The following is a 19,475-nucleotide window of genomic DNA, read 5'->3' as shown; positions in this document are numbered from 1 at the left end:
TGCTTTTGGGGTCAGATTTCCATCTCCTGTGTGTTGTATAAGAGGATTTGGGCTGTGCAGCATCTCTGGGCTGGGCAGGCTGCAGAAGGGAACGCTGGCAGGGATGCCATCAATGCATCCCAACATCTCCAGGGGCTGCCAGAGCACGGGCCGGGCTCTGCTCGGTGCTGCCAGTGCCAGGATGAGCAGCAGTGGCCATCAAATAAAGGGCAGCGAGGTGCAGGGCAGCAGGAGGGAGAACTTGTGTCCATGGAGGGACAGCAGAGCCCTGGAACAGCTGCCCAGGGAGGGCCTGGAGTGTCCCTGGCTGGAGACATCCCAGCCCCAGCTGCACCTTCCTGGGGGATGGACCAGATCATCTCCAGACATCCCTCCCAGCCCCAGATATCCATGATTTGCAGCTCTTTATGGTATTACACCCACTGCTCTTACCTCTTTGAACCTCTACAGGTTCCTGCTACCAGGAGTGTTTCTTTCAGCAGGATTATGATAGTCAAGTCAGGACTAGCAGAATGAGATTCCATCCAAAGTAATTTTTTTTTTTTTTTAAGTTTTTTCTTCAATGCACAAGATCCTGTTTTGCAGAATTACTGGGAAAAAGTCTTGACTTGAAGTGAGTGCTGTAATAAAAGGCTCAGAAGTTGCAGACCTATTAGTGTGAGGGACCCCACTGACAACACACAAGAGTAATTAAGTAAATAAAAGAGAAGAAAAAGAGGAAAAAGTTTTCTCTTTCCATGACAGAAAAGTACAGGGGAAAAAACCCAAAACAACAACACAAAGAAACATAGAAGCCAAAGGGAAAAAACCCAGCTGGGTTGTTGCTGATTCATATTCCTGTTTTGTTTTTTTTTTTTTCCATCCCTCCCCCCAGGAACAGGGCAGGAGCATTGCTTGCAGAGATGCTGGAGGGTACAGCCTTGTCAGAATTACCAGGGGAAGCAGCTCTACAGCCATGGCTTGGTCTTGCCTAGGCTCCTCCTGAGACTCAGCTTTGCTGGAAAGCACCCAAAGATTCTTTCCTTTCTGAAGTGCCTTCTATGAAAGGGAAAAAAAAAGAAAAAAAAGCTGTGTCTGATGGCAGCAGCAAAATTCCATAAATTCATCCATTCCAGCACCACTCCTGCCAAGACAGGCACGAGTTTGTGCCTTTTCTGCTTCCAGGGCCTTTAACAATGCATCAACGGGATGCAGGGTGGAAAACAGCAATGAAAACCGAGTGCTGTTAGCAGAGTCCTCGTGTGCTTCGTGCCACATGCAGGCCCCTGGCTGATTTATTGCCCTCACGTTTCCCTCTTGAAGTTAAATTGAGTTATTATCTTCCTAGTGAGGGGGGGGGGGGTTCTTTCAGTGTGAAATGTTGTTTCTTCTCTAATGCCTCGTGGCTAAATGCACAAGAAATTTAATGGTGGGTTTGACGCAGCAGTGAATTCCTTGCAGTGGTTTGACAATCCCTCACAGATCCTGCAGCAGCTTTCATTCATTTAATTGTAAAATCCCATTACAAATACTTTTCATTATCTAGGAAAATATATGCTCTGTGGTTGATTGCCAGAGTTTAAGGCTTTTGGGGACAGGAGTTAAATTTTCAAAACTTTTCCTAATTTTTTTTTTCCTAATACCCTAAAGAAAATGCTTTGTCTTATTACTTGGCTAATTTCCCTGAAATGTGGAATTGTGGAACGAGGTCTTGTTTAAACAGCTTCAGATTGTGCATTGTGTTAATGCAGAAGATTTTAGGAGGAATAAACTCTGTTCCAGTAAAAACACAGCAATAAAATTTGCAACCTACGACTCCCCTTTGATCACTTGGATTCTCTGGGATTTGATTCCCAGCATTGCAGATTGGGTCAGTAATTGATAGTTCATTGTGCTGCCATATAATTCATGGGGTTTTGGTTGGATTTTTTTTTTTTTCCTTTGGTTTTTTGGGTTTAATTTTTTTTTTTTGCAAAACCACAGCAGAGGCACGACAGCCTCCTGGCCAGGGTGGAAGGACTGATTAGGCAACAGGAACTTGGATCCCTGAACTGCTTCTTCATGCTGGGCTCTCACACTCTTGGCAGGGTCTGGGGTTTGTAATCCTGGCTCAGCTGTTCGTGCACAGACAGAGCAGGGCTGTGATGTGGAAAGCAGCATCAAAGGGGAGGACACTGGGGGAAGGCAGGAATTGGGCAAAAAAAAAAAAACCAACAACCAAGTCAGGCTTTTATTTCTTATTTTCAAGGAAGAAGTAAAACGATCACGATGCCTTTATGGAAAATTAACTAATACAACCAAGCTACAAGGGCAATCTGTCTTTATTTCAGTGATAATTCCCTCAATTAAAAACAGGCATTGATTACCATGCCATCAATGCAATGAGACTCTGTTGGCTGCTCTGAGGAAATAGTTATGTCCTTAGAATATGGGTTGTTTTTTGGGTTTCTTTGGTGGTTTTATCTTTTTTGGGTTTGGGGATTTTTTGGTTTTGTTTTGGTATTTTTTGGTTTTGTTTTTGTTTTTTTTTTTTTTTTTTTTTGTTTTTTTTTTTTTTTTCTTGTTATTGTTTTTGGGTTTGGATTTTTTTTTTGTTTTTTTGGGGGTTTTTTGTTTCTTTTTTTGTTTTTTGTTTGGGTTTTTATTTGTTTGGTTTTTTGGGGGGTTTTTTGGGGGGGGAGGGAATGTTGGGGTTTTTTTGGGTTTTTTTTTTGGTGGGGAAATTCTGCCACAGTCTCATTAAAGTATTATTCCACAGAGCTGTAGACAAAGAAATAGCTTATGTTTCAGATCGAATCTGGTAAATCCCAACCTGGAATTACTCATCATTAGCTGTGTTAGTGAGTGCTCGTTTTCCAAAATCAATTCTGTCATTTTGGATTATTTTCTGTGCGCTGTGTGTCACAAGTGTTTATCTTGACAGAAGGCAAGATACACTCCTCTCTGTTCTAAAATTAACTGTTTGAGTTGAAAAACAGCATGAATTGCTGTCATAAACGTATGTGAAGTTATTTTTCCATGTCTTTTGTGGAGGGAACTGTAGACCTGTTGGAAATTTCCATTAAACTTGAGACCACGGCTGTCCAGATCAGAGGACTTGCCTGAATTAATATTCATTAAATACCCCTTTGACACCCAAGTATAGACAGAAAGGCGTGTTTGATCATTTGGTTTCAAGGGATTTTTTTAGTGGGTTTCTATCAGAAATTCAGAAATTCAGGCCTAAGTGATCAATGAACAGAAACAATTCTCTTTAAGGAAAGGATTGTCTGAGAAAATGCTCTTTTTTCACCTTGCTGTTACTGGTTTAATATTTACCCCTAGACTGTTTTTAGTGTATTCACCCAGAAACAGGAGTTCAGCTGTGGGACAGAAACTGGAAAAGCTGGAAATTCACACTGTCCTGTCCCAGGACTCTTCTGTTCCCCTCACTGACAAAAGCTCTTCAAAAACAAATTTAAATTGGTGCTTAATACTTAACCTTCATACTTAATGCTTAATTTAAATTGGTGCTTTCTATTTTGCCTGGCAAGCATACAAAATAAATGCCTGTCTTTCCATCAAGTGTTAGACAAACCCCAAAACCCAGCTGGGTATATCTGGTGTGTCTTAAATAGGGAAATATAAATATGTTTTCCTGTGGTGGGGAGGACACCTTTGAAAACTCAGGTGCAAAGGGGAATGTAATCTGAATTTAAGGTGGAGTGGGTTGCAATATATTAATATATATTACATATTATATATTATATATAATATATAATATATAATATATAATATATTATATATTATATATCATATATTATCTATTATATATTGTATATTATATATTATATTAATATATGTATTAATATAGATGAATTTAAGGTGGAGTGTGTTGCAATATATTAATATATTAATATATTATATATAATATAATATTAATAAGCATAATTTAAACATAAACATAAATTAATATAAACATATTAATATTATATATTATATAATTTGATATATTATATATATTATATATAAAATAATATGTATATTAATATAGATGAATTTAAGGTGGAGTGTGTTGCAATATATTAATATATGAATATTCATGAATATATGAATATTCATTAATATTGGATGGAAGGCTTATGCTGGACATACCATCCCATTCTGCAAGCTTTTTATTTTTCGACATCTCTTCCCAAAACTGTGTGACTGAAGCTGGAGGGAGACCCAGTGACTCCCTGGCACTGTGTGTGGTTTCCTCTGTGGAACAGTCGCATCTAAGGCAGAGCAGAGCAGCACTGGTGACAGGAACATTGCACAACCAATTTCAGGAAGGGCAGCGGGGGTTGCTAAGCATTTTATCTGCTGGGAGTAGGAAAAATGCTGTGTGCGGATGAGTGCAATGAGGTCATTGCTTTATGTGCCCAAAGCCCCAGTTTCCCAATGTTTCTTAGAATTAACGAGGATGTATATTTAAATGTGTGCCTTTGATTTGTCTGAAGAGCGCAGCCAGGCAGTCCCCTGATGCCTGTACATAATTGTATGTATCTATTTATGCACAGAGCTTCACAGACAGAGATTATTCCAAGGAGGATTGGCAGGAACATCTCCTCACTAGCCTCCAGTTTCAGATAAAGTCAGATTGCCAGGCTCTGGAGCACCTTTGGTGCTGCACAACTCCCTGACTATTTGTCACGTAAGGGACAAGCTCAGGGGGTCTGTGGGCCACAGTTATTTCCTTGGATTTCTTGTGGAGGTGGGATACCCCAGGATGTGATGAGTGCCTGAGCCCAGAGGCTGCAAGGGTGGCCCAGGCAGCAAACTGAATTCAAGATGTGCTGGGGACAAGATCTCTTTCCAAATCCCTTGTTTGAGGCTGCTTTATTTTCCCTTGCATGGCAGGGTTGCGATCTGGCCTCACAAAACACCCATGAACACGTCATGCTTTATTTCTCTGTGCTTTTTGCACTAACGGCGGCCTTACCAGGACTCTGTGTGTGCTTTCTCTTGGTGCTGGCACCCCTGGGATGGCAGATCGGGGGCTCAAGAACCTGTGCAGCTGCAGCTGGGCAGGGGAGGAGGTGCTGGGGGGCTCAGATCCCACTGCAGGACCCCACTGTGGGGCAGGGGGTCCCTGGGGGAGGCTGTGACCCCAGCCTGGAGCAGGGGCCTGCAGGAGGGAGAGGAGCCCAGGCTGGAGCAGGCTTCTGGGAATGCTGTGAGCTCCAGGGGGACCCGCACTGGGGGAATTCCTGAAGGTCTGAGCCCATGGAAGGGACCCAGACTGGAGCAGGGAAGGAATGTGAGGAGTCCAAGCCCTGAAGAAGAAGGAGCAGAGCCCACCTGTGATGTCCTTGCCCTCCTCAGCTGAGGATTGAGGACAGGGCAGCTCTGATGGGCACTTGGTATCCGGCCAGGATCACCCCACAGCATTCTTACTTCCACATTGATTTTTTTTTTTTTTTCCGTTTCCTTTCCTTTTTTTCCCCCTCCACAGAAGATTCTCTTCATTTCCTGCTGCACAAAGAAGCACTTGTGGACACACCAGCTCAGCAGAGCCCTCAGTGACTCTGGAGCCCACTTCTCTCCATTTAGGGAGCTCACCTTTGGCAAGGGTAGCAATGCATCACCCATTGGAGGGGTTCTGCTGCAGTGGGGTGTGCTTAACCTCTCAAAAAACCCCATTCCTGCCCCAAAAGCTGCCTGTGCTGCCCCTGGCAGGGCTTCTCCAGCTTCTCCCAGTTTGGGCCCACACTGGGTCCTGGCAGGGAGGTGCTGTGCTGCTGCTCCTGTCCGTGCAGAAATTGGGCTTTGCCACCGAGGTGTGTCAGACAGTGAGGGTGGGACAAAAAATGAAATGCACCGAGGGGCTCAGTGGGAGATTGGGTGTTTCTGGCTCTGTTTTGGGACAGGCAGCTCAGTCACACCTGGGCAGCATGACCAAGGCAAGGAACCAACTTTGTGAGGTGTGTTGTGACCCCTGCTCACCCTTCCCCAGCTGCACCTTCACCCTGCCGGTAACAGCCTCTCCAGAAATGGCATTTTTGTCCAAATTTGGGTTGCTCTGCGTGGTCCCCAGGAGTCCCACACCTTCTTCTCCTACACCCAGCTTTGTAAAACTTCCATTTTTGATCGTTCTGCAGGTATTTAATCACCATTAAGGCATTTTCAGCAGCACAGTGGCCCCTCAGCTTGGAGCTGTGTGGAGAACAGTCAGCCCTGGTGAGGCAGGACAGTGTCTGTGAGGGAATCTGAATCATCTGGGCTTTCTGCTTTGAGGAGAAGTGTCTTCAGGTTCATTATTCCCTTTATTGATTTAATTCCAGCTGCTCGCCTCGTATCGATCTGGACTGGCCACCAGAGGCACTTTCACTGGAGTTTTTGTCTTTTCAGGCAACTGTTGGAAGGAAAAAACCCACTCCTTTGAATTAAGCATCATCTGCTGTGAAGGTTTTCTAGGAATGTCTGTTTTTATCACCCTCCTGTTGCCTAATTTGTGATTTCTGACACATAATGGACACAGAAGTGCTCAAGATGAATGACTCAATGTGATAAAGCAGCAACTTCCCTTCCCCTGCCCCTGAGGCTTCATTCCTTTTTTTTTTTTTTTTTTTTTTGGGTTTTTTTTTTTTTGATCCAAACTTCAAAAGGATTGCCCTGGATGTTTATGCTGTCCCATATTTCATCCCCCCCCGTGCTGTTTTTATCCCCTCTCGTTTTTGAAAGCAGCAATAGAGAAATCTTACAGGGGGTAGTTCCCTTTCATGATTTTCTGCTGCTTAAAGCCTTGGGGAGGAAGAACTGTGTGGTTTTGATAAGCCCCCAGTCCACTTCCAAACCTTCTGAATCTGCTGATTTTTGTAATGCTGGGATCAGGTCTAGGATGCTCAGAGGAAGAGAAGCACCTCACTACATAAATTCTGCCTGGGAGCGTGAGCACTTCTTGCTGCTCTGGTTCTGTACAGCTTTAGCAAACAAATAAGAGGGTTTTTTTTCCCTTTATATCTTGTCTTCCAGCTCTTTCTCCTGCCTGTTGAGCTCTTGCTGTTATAAAGAGTCAGTTAAATGCACCTGATCATTAAAATGTTGAGAGGGAAGGGCAGGAGTAGTTTAGGTTTGAGCAGCCTCCTTTCTGTGAACGCAGAAATCAGAAACATCACCACTGAAATTTCCCTCTCCCCACCAAGGGCCTCGAGGTCCTTGCAGTGTTTTTTTCACCAGTAATATCAAACTTACTCTTCACATTTATAATTTTATTGGTGGTTTGTGGAGAGTTGTGGTGTTCTGCAGTTGAAATCTGTTTCCTTGCATTCCCACCAGAAAACAGCTTATTCTCCTCCTTCTAGGACAGGGAAAGTGTAGGCTCCAAAAATGATGTTAGGCTTGAAACTTGACATTTTGGCAGCACGAAACTCTGGCTATAATGGCTCCTGCTGGGTCCCACCAGGTTTAGAATGAGCTTCTGTTACTCTTGCCTCAATATTTTATTACAATTAGCAATGGAAATGTAGAAGGGGTTGGAAACCTGGCTGGTAAATTGTTATAAAAGTGATGTTGGTTATTTCACAAGAAGTTAAGCTAAGCTCAAACTGAAAACCTGTGTTTTCAGACTAAGTGCTGAATTTTCCCCCCCCTAATGATACCAGGAATTTCTTTGGTCTGCCAGATTTATTGGGAAACGTTTCAAGCAACCATTTTTATTTGTAATTATGCTTTAAAATAAATTCTAAAATGGCTCTTTGAACAACTAGGTCCTTTAAATTTTTTTGCATCACTCTGTACTATCTGAACTGCTTATTCTGACCATGAGATTTTATCCCAAGTTTTTAATTTATTTTATTTGGCTCTGCTCTTTTAGATGGGAATTGCCGTGTCTTGCTCTTTCACCTTCCTCCCCTCCCTCTCCTGTGCAAAGGTACCCATTTCAGACAGAATCAGGAATCAGGATGCTCAATCTGCCACAATCTCAATTAACAGCAGACAGTGTCTTCCCTGTGCTTGTGGACTGACTATTGATTCTAATTTCTTTTCCTCTGGAAGGAAAACAAATGAGACATCAGGTGAGGAGGTGCACTTGAAAAATGTGCATTATTCTCCCCCTTTTTCCCAGTGCCACAGGGTGGATAAAAACCACATGAGTTCCCACTGAGGGGACTTGTTCCCAGTGCCTCAAGATCCAGCTTCAGCTCCATTTTCAGTGCTATTTCTGGGTTGTTTTACCCAGGCAGCAGCACCTATTTAACATGTGAACCATGGTTATTCTCCTCTGATTGACACGTGCCTTCTCCTAATAAAGTCCCAGTTGCAGGGTGTTCCCTTTTCTCCTAATGCTTTTAATGTAAGATGAAAAATTCCTTTACAGCACTGTGCTGAAACTCAACAGAAAGGCAAACTATTTAAATTTCTCAGTGGTGGCGCAGCACTGGGACCTTTTTCAAGGCTCTCTGTGGATTAAAACTGTGTAATGTTTGTGGTTTGGATGCTGCTTTGAGCCAGAGCAGCACAAGAAAATTTTCTGGGCATACTTTAGGTTTGTACTAATATGTCAGAGCTGAAGGTAAAAATCTGGCTTGGGCTGGAGTTGGGGCAGCTGTGTATAGAAAATTACTGTACACTGGTATTTAATGAATTTTGTCACATTTTTGTTGCATTCTGTGCTTTTTGCTGTGGTTTTCCTGTTCCTGTGCATTTTGTGGGGGGTGTCTTCAGGACTCTGGGAAGTTTCCCTGGCCTTGAGAGGACGCAGGGCCATGACAGAGAAATTCACTGGAAGTTGCTGAACACACCAAAAGCAACCTGGGCAGAGCAGAGCTGACCCAAGGACAGCTGTTCCCACATAGTGGACAGCGGATGGGTCATCCCTTAATTTCCTTTTATTTTTTTCTTTAGCCTGACACAGACTCTTTCTCCTCACTGGAAGGTGTGATTCCACCCCAATGTGACCCAAAATTGCTGAGTGTTTTTTTTCTTCAGTGTGTGAAATGGAACCTGCAGGTGTCCATGCAGGTGCTGAGCAGGCTGGAAGGGCACAGTGGCTTTGGGACACCAATGTCACACCTTCCTGTGTGGGTTAATGCTCCTGAGGAACCTCCTAGCTCACCCTCAAATCCCTAAAATTTATCCCAAACCTGTTCTTAATGTCCTCATTCAGTGTCTCTGAAAACCTGGGGCCTGAGAAGGAGTGTCTGGTAGAGGGGACATGAGATGCACGGGCTCCTTGAAGCTGTGCCTTGATCCGTGGAGGGGTGGGAATGAGAAATTTCTGTTCCAAATGTCACTTTTTCAGTTTGTGTCTCATAGGTCCGTGGGTTTTCTCGGTTCCTTTCCCTAAAGGTGGCTCGTGGATGCAGAGCCTGGTGGCCCTCCTGGGCTCCTCTCCTCTCCACCTTTGGGGCTGGTTGCCATCCCAGCTGGGCTGTCACTGCTTTCTGTGATTTTGACCATTTACAGGAATAAAAAGCAGAGTGGCTCATGAAGAAGAAAACCCCTCATTTTATGGCAATTTTCACCAAGGAAACACACAAAGGAAAAACCCACCCTTTTGTTTGGCTGGGGTTTTGTTGTTTATTTGGGGATGGTGAAACCTTTCTTAAAAATCTCATTTTCCAGACTCTTTAGCAGCATTTACCCAGCAAATAATGAACTTGTGTGTTTGGTCTGAGTACACTCTGTCCCCTTCTTTTTGGTTTTTTTGGTTTTTTTTTTTTTTTAATTTTTTCCCTTCCTGTGTGTTTGAACAGGTTTCAGCTCTCACAGGTGTCACTGCAGGCGATTGTTTGATCTTAATTATCAAAGCTTTGATCTCATTTCAGAAAAGTATGAATGAATTCAGGTCTGTGGCTGGGGAGGGGTCAGCAGGAACACAGGGAGAGGTTGGATGGGAGTTCAGAGGCAGCAGAGAGGAAAGCACAGTTCTGAGTTCTAAAAACAAATTTATATTCGATAGAGACCTGTTGGAGGGGGGGAAAAAACCTTGCTGCACTTCATCTGCTCTACCTTAGGTTGTAAATTGAATTCTGCTCCCAGATTGATTAAGAGCTCACTGCTGCTTTGTATTTCTGAGTGCATTTTGTCATTAGAAAACACCTGCAGGAGTAGTACATCCACTGTATTTCCCTTTTCCATCCACACGCTCCACTGATCCAAAGTGGTTTTCTGCAGTAAGCTGATTAAAGTGAACGATCCCAAACCTGCTGGGCAGATCTGTGCATAATAGGTAATCTGGGCAGAAATGGGCTCCTGATGGTGCCCAGGTGTGTGTGCACAGATTGTTCAGCAGGGAGGAGGAATGTGCTTAATTCAGTTGTAGGAGGTTTTAAAAGAGTCCATGGATTCTCCTTGTAGTGGTTTTGGTTTGGGAATTTAAGATTTTCTTTAATTTTAAAATTTCCCAAAGGGAGACCAACCCCACAACACTCCCTCTTTTACCCAATAATCAATAAAAGAACCAACAAACACCCCAGAAAAAAAAAAAAAAAATCACAAAAAAAAACCAACCAAAAAATTATTTTTCCCTTCATCAGGCAGTGCAGAGGGTGGGCCCCAGAGGGCTGCAGGCTGAGTCTGTGGTTCAGGAGGCTCTGCAAGCTCAGACTTTACACCAACTCCTGTTTTTCTCCACTTAAATACTCTTTTGTTCTTTGTTTCAGCGTGGCTTTCAGTTGTAGCTGCCGTGTGCAGTCACCAGGTTTTGGGGTGGAAAACCCCATCCCTCCACACTCCGCCCCTTCAGGGATGCAGGCAGAGGAGCACCAGGACACAAGAAATCAAACCAGGGTTGTTGTTTTTTTTTTTTTAATTTGCCCTCTGAGGTCTCTGTGGTCGCCCTGAGGGGTAGGAAAAGGTTATGGACACCCTGCATTCCCAGGATCTGGCAGCCTGGAGCAGGACTATGGCACAGTTTAGCCAGATTTGGTGTTATATAAATGTATATGTGATAAAAATAGTGCTTGATGATTATGAGAAATGTCTCCCAGCATTTGCCAGTGGATTTGCAATGCACTGGATTTATGAAAGGCCTTGACAAAATTCCCAAACAAACCAAGTTTTCCCCTTTACTCTGTGCTTTTGTAGCTGTGATTAAGAGGTTTGTGCTTTTTCCCCAGTGAGTGCAGTGGTGCTGGGGTGTTCCTCAAAGTGCATGTGGTGTAGTTTATTTAAGCAGGAAGGAGTTTAAGTGGAAATGAGCCACAGAAATGTGTGCCACTTGTCTAAAACAAACACGGTTCAGGCTCTTTCCTTGTAAGTGACATCTATTATTACATTTTTAAGTAGATCTTTGTTAGCGAGCATCTGTAAGCGTGTTTGATCGTACGGAAAGATCCAAGGCTGTATTTATACTGCTAAACCAGAATGTTCTCTTGACATAAGGGCCTGCACCAATGCCAGCTGAAGTTAATCGGGAATTTGCAACTCAAAGGATAGAAGTTTCCCTAAAAAAGTTTCTGCTCTGTAGGACTAAATAAATGCAGTGGATGAATATGAATGTTGAGAACTGATCTAGACCAATTATTGGAAATTATATCGGATATTAAAGATTATGCCATTAAGAGGTAAATATGAGCATCTTCTCAATATATAGATATATATTTGTTGGCTCTTGCTGTAATCAGTGTGGATATGTAAGATATTTTAGGGATTCCAAGTTCATTTTTCTCCCTCTGGAGGATTCCAAGGATGTGTGAACTAAAAAAAAAAAAAAACCAAAAAACCCACACAACTTGTACAAGCATCAAACAAAATCATCCCACATTTGATGGTTTCTGGTCCCAGAGGAGGAAGAGAATCGTTCACGGGAGCTGAAGACAAAATTTGAAATCATCCTGGGTTTTAAAGTTTGGCTTTAGGTCGTGTTTCACTGAGGGAATTCCAGGCTTGCCCTGCAGTGCAGAGGTGGTGATGGGTGCAGGTGCAGGTTGGCCTCCAGCCAGAGGTGGAAGCTTATGGAGGAACATTTGATTCCCTGGTTGAACATTAATTTTGTGGTTGCAGCATTGAAAATATTCTTCACTGACTGTGAAATTGAACAATACACCATTATTATTATTATTATTATTATTATTATTATTATTATTATTATTATTATTATTATTATTATTATTATTAATTTCTATTTTATTATGATTATTATAATGAAATAATATATTGTTTTATAATAATTATTATTAATAATTATTTTTATTTTTATTTTCGCTATTTTTATTTTTATTTTAATTTTTAGTTTTTATTTTTACTGTTATTGGTGGTGTTGTCATTGTCTGTCTGGTGACCTCAGCAGAGACTGGACTTGCTCGACACACAGAGTCTGGGGCAAGGCCAGGCATGGAATTGTTCTTTTCAGCTGTTTCCTGAGTATTTTTGTCTACTTTCTATGAATTTGTCTTGGGGCCAGGCATGGATTGGGCTCTGATGATCTCTGACACCACTGCTCTCTTCAGATGGACACAAAAAAAGTCTCAGTTTCTTCACTAAATTAGGGGAAAGTCCCTCAACTCTAATTTCAAGTCATGAAGCTGAATGTACTCAGCAAGTTCTTCAGGACTTGGTGGGATTTACATTTTGCAGGATTATTTTGAAGTATATGGGCCTGCTTTCATATCATTTCTTGGAATAACTGCCAGCAAAAACTATATCTGGAAGCTGAAAACTCTTACTACTGCCAAAATGTAAAACATTTTATTTTCTTTTTCCATTCTACATTGAATTTTAAGAAAAATGCCTCTATAATTTACCTTACAGTGACTCTAGCATATCTCTGAGGGGGAATTCCATCATGTTTTTAATCACATCTAGCTCCCGTTTAGCCTACCCACATTTCTAATGTTCCATTCTAAAGACCTCTGTGCACACGGAGTGTTCTCAGTGCATCACTTTGTGATGTGTGAGAGGCTTTCCCCCCCTGCTCCTCCGTGACCCCTTTGGTTTTCCTTTCTGTGGTTAGCTTTCCTCTTTTTGCCCAGTAACCACACCATGGGGCATTGGTTCTTCCAGGCCAAGGTTTCGGCTGCAGCCCTGAGCCTCAGCGGGAGCCTCAAGAATTCGAGATATCTGTGTTAATGCTGCAATAGTTCTCTGCCTAGGAGCTGCTGCTGGCACCTATTTTTATGATAGTGAAGAAAGTGTGTATCAGGTTTTATCCTCTGTTTTTCTCTTCTCATGGTATTAAGATTTTATTAAGATTCATGTCCAAATGAAGCATTAAACCAGGCTGGGGAAGGATGAGTGCACTGCGAAACTCAGATGATGAGAGCTGAGATCCCCTCTCTTGGTAAAATGTCAGCTCAGGGTTGGAAGCAATTATTTTAATTACTAAAAAAATTAAGGAAATACTGCAGTGGTTCAGAGGCACAATCCTGGATTACTCAAGTTTCTTAGGAAACCTTTCCATCCACGTTGTTGTGCAAAGGTTTTTCTCTTTCCAAACCCCATGAGAGTTGCTCAAGGACAAAAGCTTGGGTGGAATCATAACCACAGTGTGCTGGGCTGGCTCTGGAGGCAAAGCCGAGTGCAAGGACACTTCTCTGCCCAGAAAATAAAGTGTTTTTTGGTGCAGCTTCTGCAGAGCCATGGCTCTGAGCTCCTGTAAGGAGAGCCTTGCGTGTCTCCTGCTCCTCGGGACCCCTGCTCAGCTCTGGAAGGAAATATCAAGTCATGTAAACCACTTTCTTCCAGTTCTGGGGCCAGCATCTCAGCTGGTGTAAGTCAGCAGAGCTGCAGTGACATTATTAGTGCTGCAGTGATTCACACCAGCTGTGGGTCCAGTCTTCTGCCTTAATTTATGAACTAAATGCCAGGAAATATGGAATGATCTCTTATAGTCAGCAGTTCTCCAGATGTGTTAATGGAGTTTAAGTTTACCGAAAGGCAAGACTTCAAAAAGAGATCCAGCAGATGAATAAACTTTGAGGAAGAATGCCTTGCTTACAGGCTTCTTGGCAAGAGGGGGCTGTGCAACTCGCTGCAATTTACAGAAATTAACTCAGTTACGTGTCAGGATATGGTAATACAGCCTCCCTGAGAAATGCGAAATAATTTCACAGCACAAAGCAGGCTGCTGGCATTCAGTGAGCAGCTGCCATGCAAGTGGGAATCACCAAGCCCTAAAACCAGAACTAAGTTGCTGATGAGCTTGGTGTGAAGAGCCCAGTGCCTCCCCTGTGCAAGCACTGGATTTATTCACGGCTGGGTTTATTCAGAGGCAGCTTTCTGGAGATTAAATGAGGCCCGTGTTGTTACAAGGACACAGAAGCTTAATAGTTCTCACTGTGCAATGTGAAAACTCAACAGTGGCTTGGCTTAAAGATGTGCTCTCATGGATGGTGTTGAAAAGTGTTATTTTAGCCAATGAGAAGGGAATGGTTGTTGACGTTGCTTAAGCCCTGTCAGGCTTCCTTGTCCAAATCAGAAAACTCTGGAACTGCTGAAACCTCACAGCCAACAAATGTGGGGTCTCAGAAGCCTTTTAATTCTTTTATGCCTGAATAATACATGAGCAAATGCTCCAAAAAAAAAAAAAAAAACCAAAAAACAAACAGCAAACCATACCTGAAATATCCCATGGTGGCACAAAGGCCTCCACAGCCTAATTTATTTGCTAATGAGACCTTTCAGAATTAATTTAAATAATCAGTGGGTGGCTCTACACTCTGTGGTTCACTGGAGATAGACCCACAGAGGTAAAAGGACAACACACCTTCAGTGATTGAACATGAAATCCCTCTGCTGGGGCTTGGTGCCTGTATTTTATTTTTTAATAAGTTGATTTCTATCCACCAGAGCAGTGTGGGATGCTCTGAGGTCATTGGTGGAGGATCCAGGCCTGTTTCACAGCTAATCCCAGTGACTTTTTGGTGAGGCAAATATCTGTTCGGGTGTCACTGCGTGCCAAAAGGAATATAAAAGATGCTTGGCACAATTTATTCAGGCCTGAAGAAGAGTGTTTTGGAAGAGTTCTCAGAGAAAGCTCGTTAGACTTTCAGAGAAAGTAATTACCATAATCTAAATATAGGAATATATTGAATTTAGAGGGGTTTGCAGAGCTGGAGTGGTGAGGAAACCCTTCTGGATTCTGGAAGTGGCAGCATCCAAAACTCAGCATTTACAGGACTTCTGCTGGTTGCCCTGGAGCCTGCAGGGATGGAATGGAGCTCATTTCCCACCCCCAGGAAACGCAGAATGATCAGAGCTCTGAGCAGCTGGAAGTGGGAGCCACACAGTGCCTGCAGTCTCGGAGAGCTCATTCCCCTTTGGAATTGACATTTTTTGTAGAGACTTCTGCTCCCTAGAGATTCCTAGGTGGGAGTTATGGAAAAATTGGGTTCTGAAAATTGAAAAAAATTCATTAATTTGACCAACAGTGCTGACTTTATCACACAGAGCAGCTGAAGGCAAGATGCTTGTATCAGTCTGAAAATTAAAATTTCACTGTGTGCTTCATTTCCCTGAGTCCTCACAGGGCACCACTGGAGGGTAGAACTCTCCACCACTTCTCTCCAGCTCTTCCCATCCTGGGCAATACATGACATTTTCACCTTTTTTGTCAGCATGGCAGCAGTGTAACAAACCTGGGCATGAACCCTGTGAAGCTGCAGCCAGGTCCTGAGCCAAGCTTAGGAGATCACATCCTATTTTCAAGGCAGCGACTGATGCTGGTCCCTGGAATTCCTTGTCACTGGAAACTCGCACCCCTGTGACTGATAAATCCCCTCTAAACGCACAGGAAAAAAGATTTCTCTGCAGGATTCAGTTGGGTTTGTTTTGTTTTTTTTTTGGGGGGGGGGGGGGCTTGTGATTTTTTTTTTTGTTTTTTGGTTGTTTTTGAAAGTTTTTTTTGTGGATTCAGCCTATAGAAGCGTAATTCCTATAGGCAGCAGAAGCTGTTGGAAATGCCACTTTTTTTGGTGTTTTCTGGAAACACAGGATACATCACCTTCCCAAGGCACAAGGACAGAGCTGTCTGTACTGGAATCATGTCCTGGAGAGAGAGCAGAAATAGGGAAAGTGGTCTCTTAGCACGATTTCTGCATCTGGGCTGCTCTTCCCAGCTCTCCATGTGGAAACTGTGGGTGAAATGGTCATTTTCAGGGTGTTTGAAAAACTTCTAACTGTGCATTTATAAAATATTTTTAAATATAAATTTTTATATAAATATAAAGCTATAAATATAAATATATTCTATTTATATATATACTTATATAGCTATACATAAAATATATATTATTTATATATTCATATGAAATATATAAATAAACTATCAATAAATAATTATATTTTATAAATATAAATATATAAAATAAATATTTCTATTTTATACATATAAGTTTATAAACTCTTAATATAAATTTTTCTATAAATATGAAACCATAAATAGAAATATATAATATATATTATATCTTTATATAAAAATATAAATTATTTATATAAATTCTAAATATAAAGTGTAATAATGAATATAAATATATAGTACTATATATACAGTATATATATAGTATATATATACTTATATATATAAGTGTATAGATACTTATATATATATACTTATATATAAGTTTATATATTTATATATAAAATATATATAAATATATAGTGTATATAAATATAAATTCATAAACGGTTTTCAATATAAATTTTTATATAAATATAAAACTATAAATATAAATGTATTTTATTTATATATTTACATATAAAATATATATAAATATGTATTAAAATATATATTTTATAAAATAAATATACTTATATTTATTTATATTTTATATAAAATATTTATATGAAATATAAAAATATAAATTATTTATACAGCTATATAAATATAAATATTTTGATGAATGTAAATATAAGTATATACTTTATAAAATATAAATTTATAAACTTGTAATATAAATTTTAATATGAATATAAAACTATAATTATATTCTATTTATTTATATGTATATGAAAAAATATATTATGTATGGATTTGTATGAGATATAAATATGCCTATAATTATACATATAAATATAAATATATATTTTGCATAAGTATAAATGTCTAAACTATTTTTAGATATTTTTAGATAAATGTCTAAACTATTTTTAGATAAAATTTTATATAAATATATAAATTATAAATTTATAAATTTATACAATTTACAAACTGAATTTCCTCCGCCTGCTTTGCCACTGCCACCTCTGTGAGTGATTAGGCCTCACAGAAACCACTTTCCCCTTAGGAAAAAAGCCCCAAAATACGCTGGAATTGCTTGCATTTGTTTCCAGCCTTGTCTGACATCCCTCTGTTTGTTCCAGGGCTGGCCCGGCCTCCTCGGGGCAGCGCTGCCCGGACTGGGATCTGGAGACCCTGGAGAACTCCTGCGAGCCAGGGGAGCTCTTGGAGGACATGTAGCCACGCTGGGCCGGCCACAGGGACGCTGCTGCTCCCAGCACGGATCAATTATAAACGAAAAAAGGGGTTTTTTCTTACAGAACAGAGCCAAAATCTTTGCTCTGAGGCCCTGAACCCTCCCGCGCCACGCTTCTTGCAGGCCTTGGCCTGCTGCACCTCATTTATGGGTGTCCGAAATTGAGTTTAGGCTCTGTGTGGAGCTTTTCTCACTTGTATGGGGGAATTGAGGGCATTTTGGATGAGTTTTTGCATCCTCACAGCCTCTGGCTGTGCTCAGGATCAACCATTTCCCAGGCCCCAGGCATGAGGTGATGCCAGACCTGCGCTGAGCTCAGCCTTTCCCCAGGCTTGGAATGGATAAATCAGCTTTATTTGAGGTGCAGGTGTGACTTTAGATTGGTTCTGGGTCAAAGCAAAATGTCCTTTTACTTGTGGCACTGTGCATTGTAAGGTATTCCAGCTTTTGGGAGTCAAGTGCTAGTAAGGTTGGTATTGACTCTTATTTTAACTTTCTGTAGAAACCCACAGCAGTTAAAATTGTGATTTTTGATACTTCATCTATTTCCTTATGGCAATTTCTTAAAAAAAAAAAAAAGAAGAAAAATAAAATGCATTTGAAAAAATAAATCATATTTGTCTTTATTTGTTAGACATTATGAATAAAGGTAGTAGTTACCAAAGTGTTTTAATGCCTGAGCTTGTCTTGCCCCAAACTGATGCATTAATTTAGATTTAAATCTTCACCAAAAAGACAAAGGTAACATGCATTTACCTTTCAGTGGCCAAAATGAAGAGCTAAAGGTGGACCTCAGGATTCTGCTTTGCATTTTCAGGACCTGAATCCATCCTTGCTTAAGACTGAAGGCTCCAGTTCTTCCTGCAAGAGGAATCCCACTGAAGTCAGCCCTTGAAATCTTCTGTGCTCTGTGGGTTGCAAAGCTCTTTGGTAAAATACTTTATATTTCTGAAGCGGCTCTAATTCTGCCAGAATTCCATCCTATACTCAATTAAAAGCATCCCTGTCAGTACTTGCAGGCTTCGTACAAGAACATGGGGATCTGGGAATATTATACTTAACCATTCCTGTCTGAAAAAAAAACCCCACAGTCACAGCGTTTTAAATTCACAAAGGGCTTTGGGACAGTGTTATAAATCACACAGCAAAAATAAGAATGGCCAAAATATTTTGCTTGCTAAAAAGGCTTTGTGCCTGGGAAGTGGCAGGGCCACAAAAGAGCCATTCATGCACCCATTCATAGGCACAGCCTGATTTAAAATCTTCCAGTGCTGATCTGACAATGCTTTCAGCAGAAGCTGGTATATGGTTTCAGTTTTAAAGTGAAAATGTTCCATGACTTACCCAGAGTGCTTGGCTTGATGGTGCCTGCAGCAGAAAATGGAGCTGGACATCCCACAGAACTCCCCCTTCCAGGAAACTGTTGGGTTTCTAATAGTGAAATGTTGTTGCTGCAAATGGGAAATGCTACACGCCGTTGGCACGTGTAATAAAGTCCATGAGGGTGTTCATTCTGTTCTCTCCTTTCTTATTTTGTTGAGGGTTTTTTGTTTTGTTTTGTTTCTTTAATTTTTCTGCATTTTGGTTTTGGTGCTTTTCTTGTTTGGTTTTGGTTTTGGTTTTGGTTTTGGTTTTGGGTTTGGTTTTGGTTTTGGTTTGGTTTGGGTTGGTTTGGGTTGGGTTTTTTGTGTTTTTTTTGTTTTTCATTTTTTGGCTTATTTTGTTGGTTTGTTTTTGTTTTTTTTTTTTTGTGTAGGGTTTTCTTTGATGCATTTTTGTTGGTTTTGAAATTTTTTTTGTCTTTTTGGGGTTTTTTGTGTTTTTTGGGGGTTTTTTTGTTTGGTTTTTGTTTATTTTTGTTGTTGTTTTTTGGGTTTTGGGGGAGGGTTTGTGGGTTTTGGTTTTTTTTTTGTTTTTGTTTTTGGTTTTGGTTTTTGGGGGTTTTTTTTGGGGTTTTTTGGGGTTTGCAGAGTCAGGCCAGGAGCTGAACAGAAGATTCCATGGTGGGGGATGCAGATGCAGCCCTTGGCTGTTTGCACACTCAGACACCTCCTGGCAGTGTCCCCAAACCTGGTGAAATCCTTTCTGAAGATTTATTTGAGAAACTACTTTTTTTTT

General features: G+C 41.1%; 1 protein-coding gene across 3 annotated transcripts in view; it reads left to right on the top strand.

The window, feature by feature from the left end:
* XRCC4 (X-ray repair cross complementing 4) overlaps nucleotides 1-18,408 on the top strand; it is a 144,139-nt gene extending 125,731 nt beyond the window's left edge. For 2 of the 3 annotated variants that reach the window (XM_036404039.2, XM_036404040.2), the window contains one exon: nucleotides 17,245-18,037. In XM_036404039.2, coding sequence (XP_036259932.1) covers nucleotides 17,245-17,341 — 97 coding nt within the window. In that variant the 3' untranslated portion in view covers nucleotides 17,342-18,037. Of the gene's footprint in view, nucleotides 1-17,244; nucleotides 18,038-18,174 lie in introns of those variants that run through there. The other variant, XM_054518013.1, reaches the window with a different exon arrangement.
* Nucleotides 18,409-19,475: the final 1,067 nt, after the last annotated feature.

This window comes from Molothrus ater, chromosome Z, assembly GCF_012460135.2.
Source record: "Molothrus ater isolate BHLD 08-10-18 breed brown headed cowbird chromosome Z, BPBGC_Mater_1.1, whole genome shotgun sequence".
In the NCBI taxonomy this organism is placed as follows: Eukaryota; Metazoa; Chordata; class Aves; order Passeriformes; family Icteridae; genus Molothrus; species Molothrus ater.
This window is presented reverse-complemented; position numbering and strand designations above follow the sequence as displayed.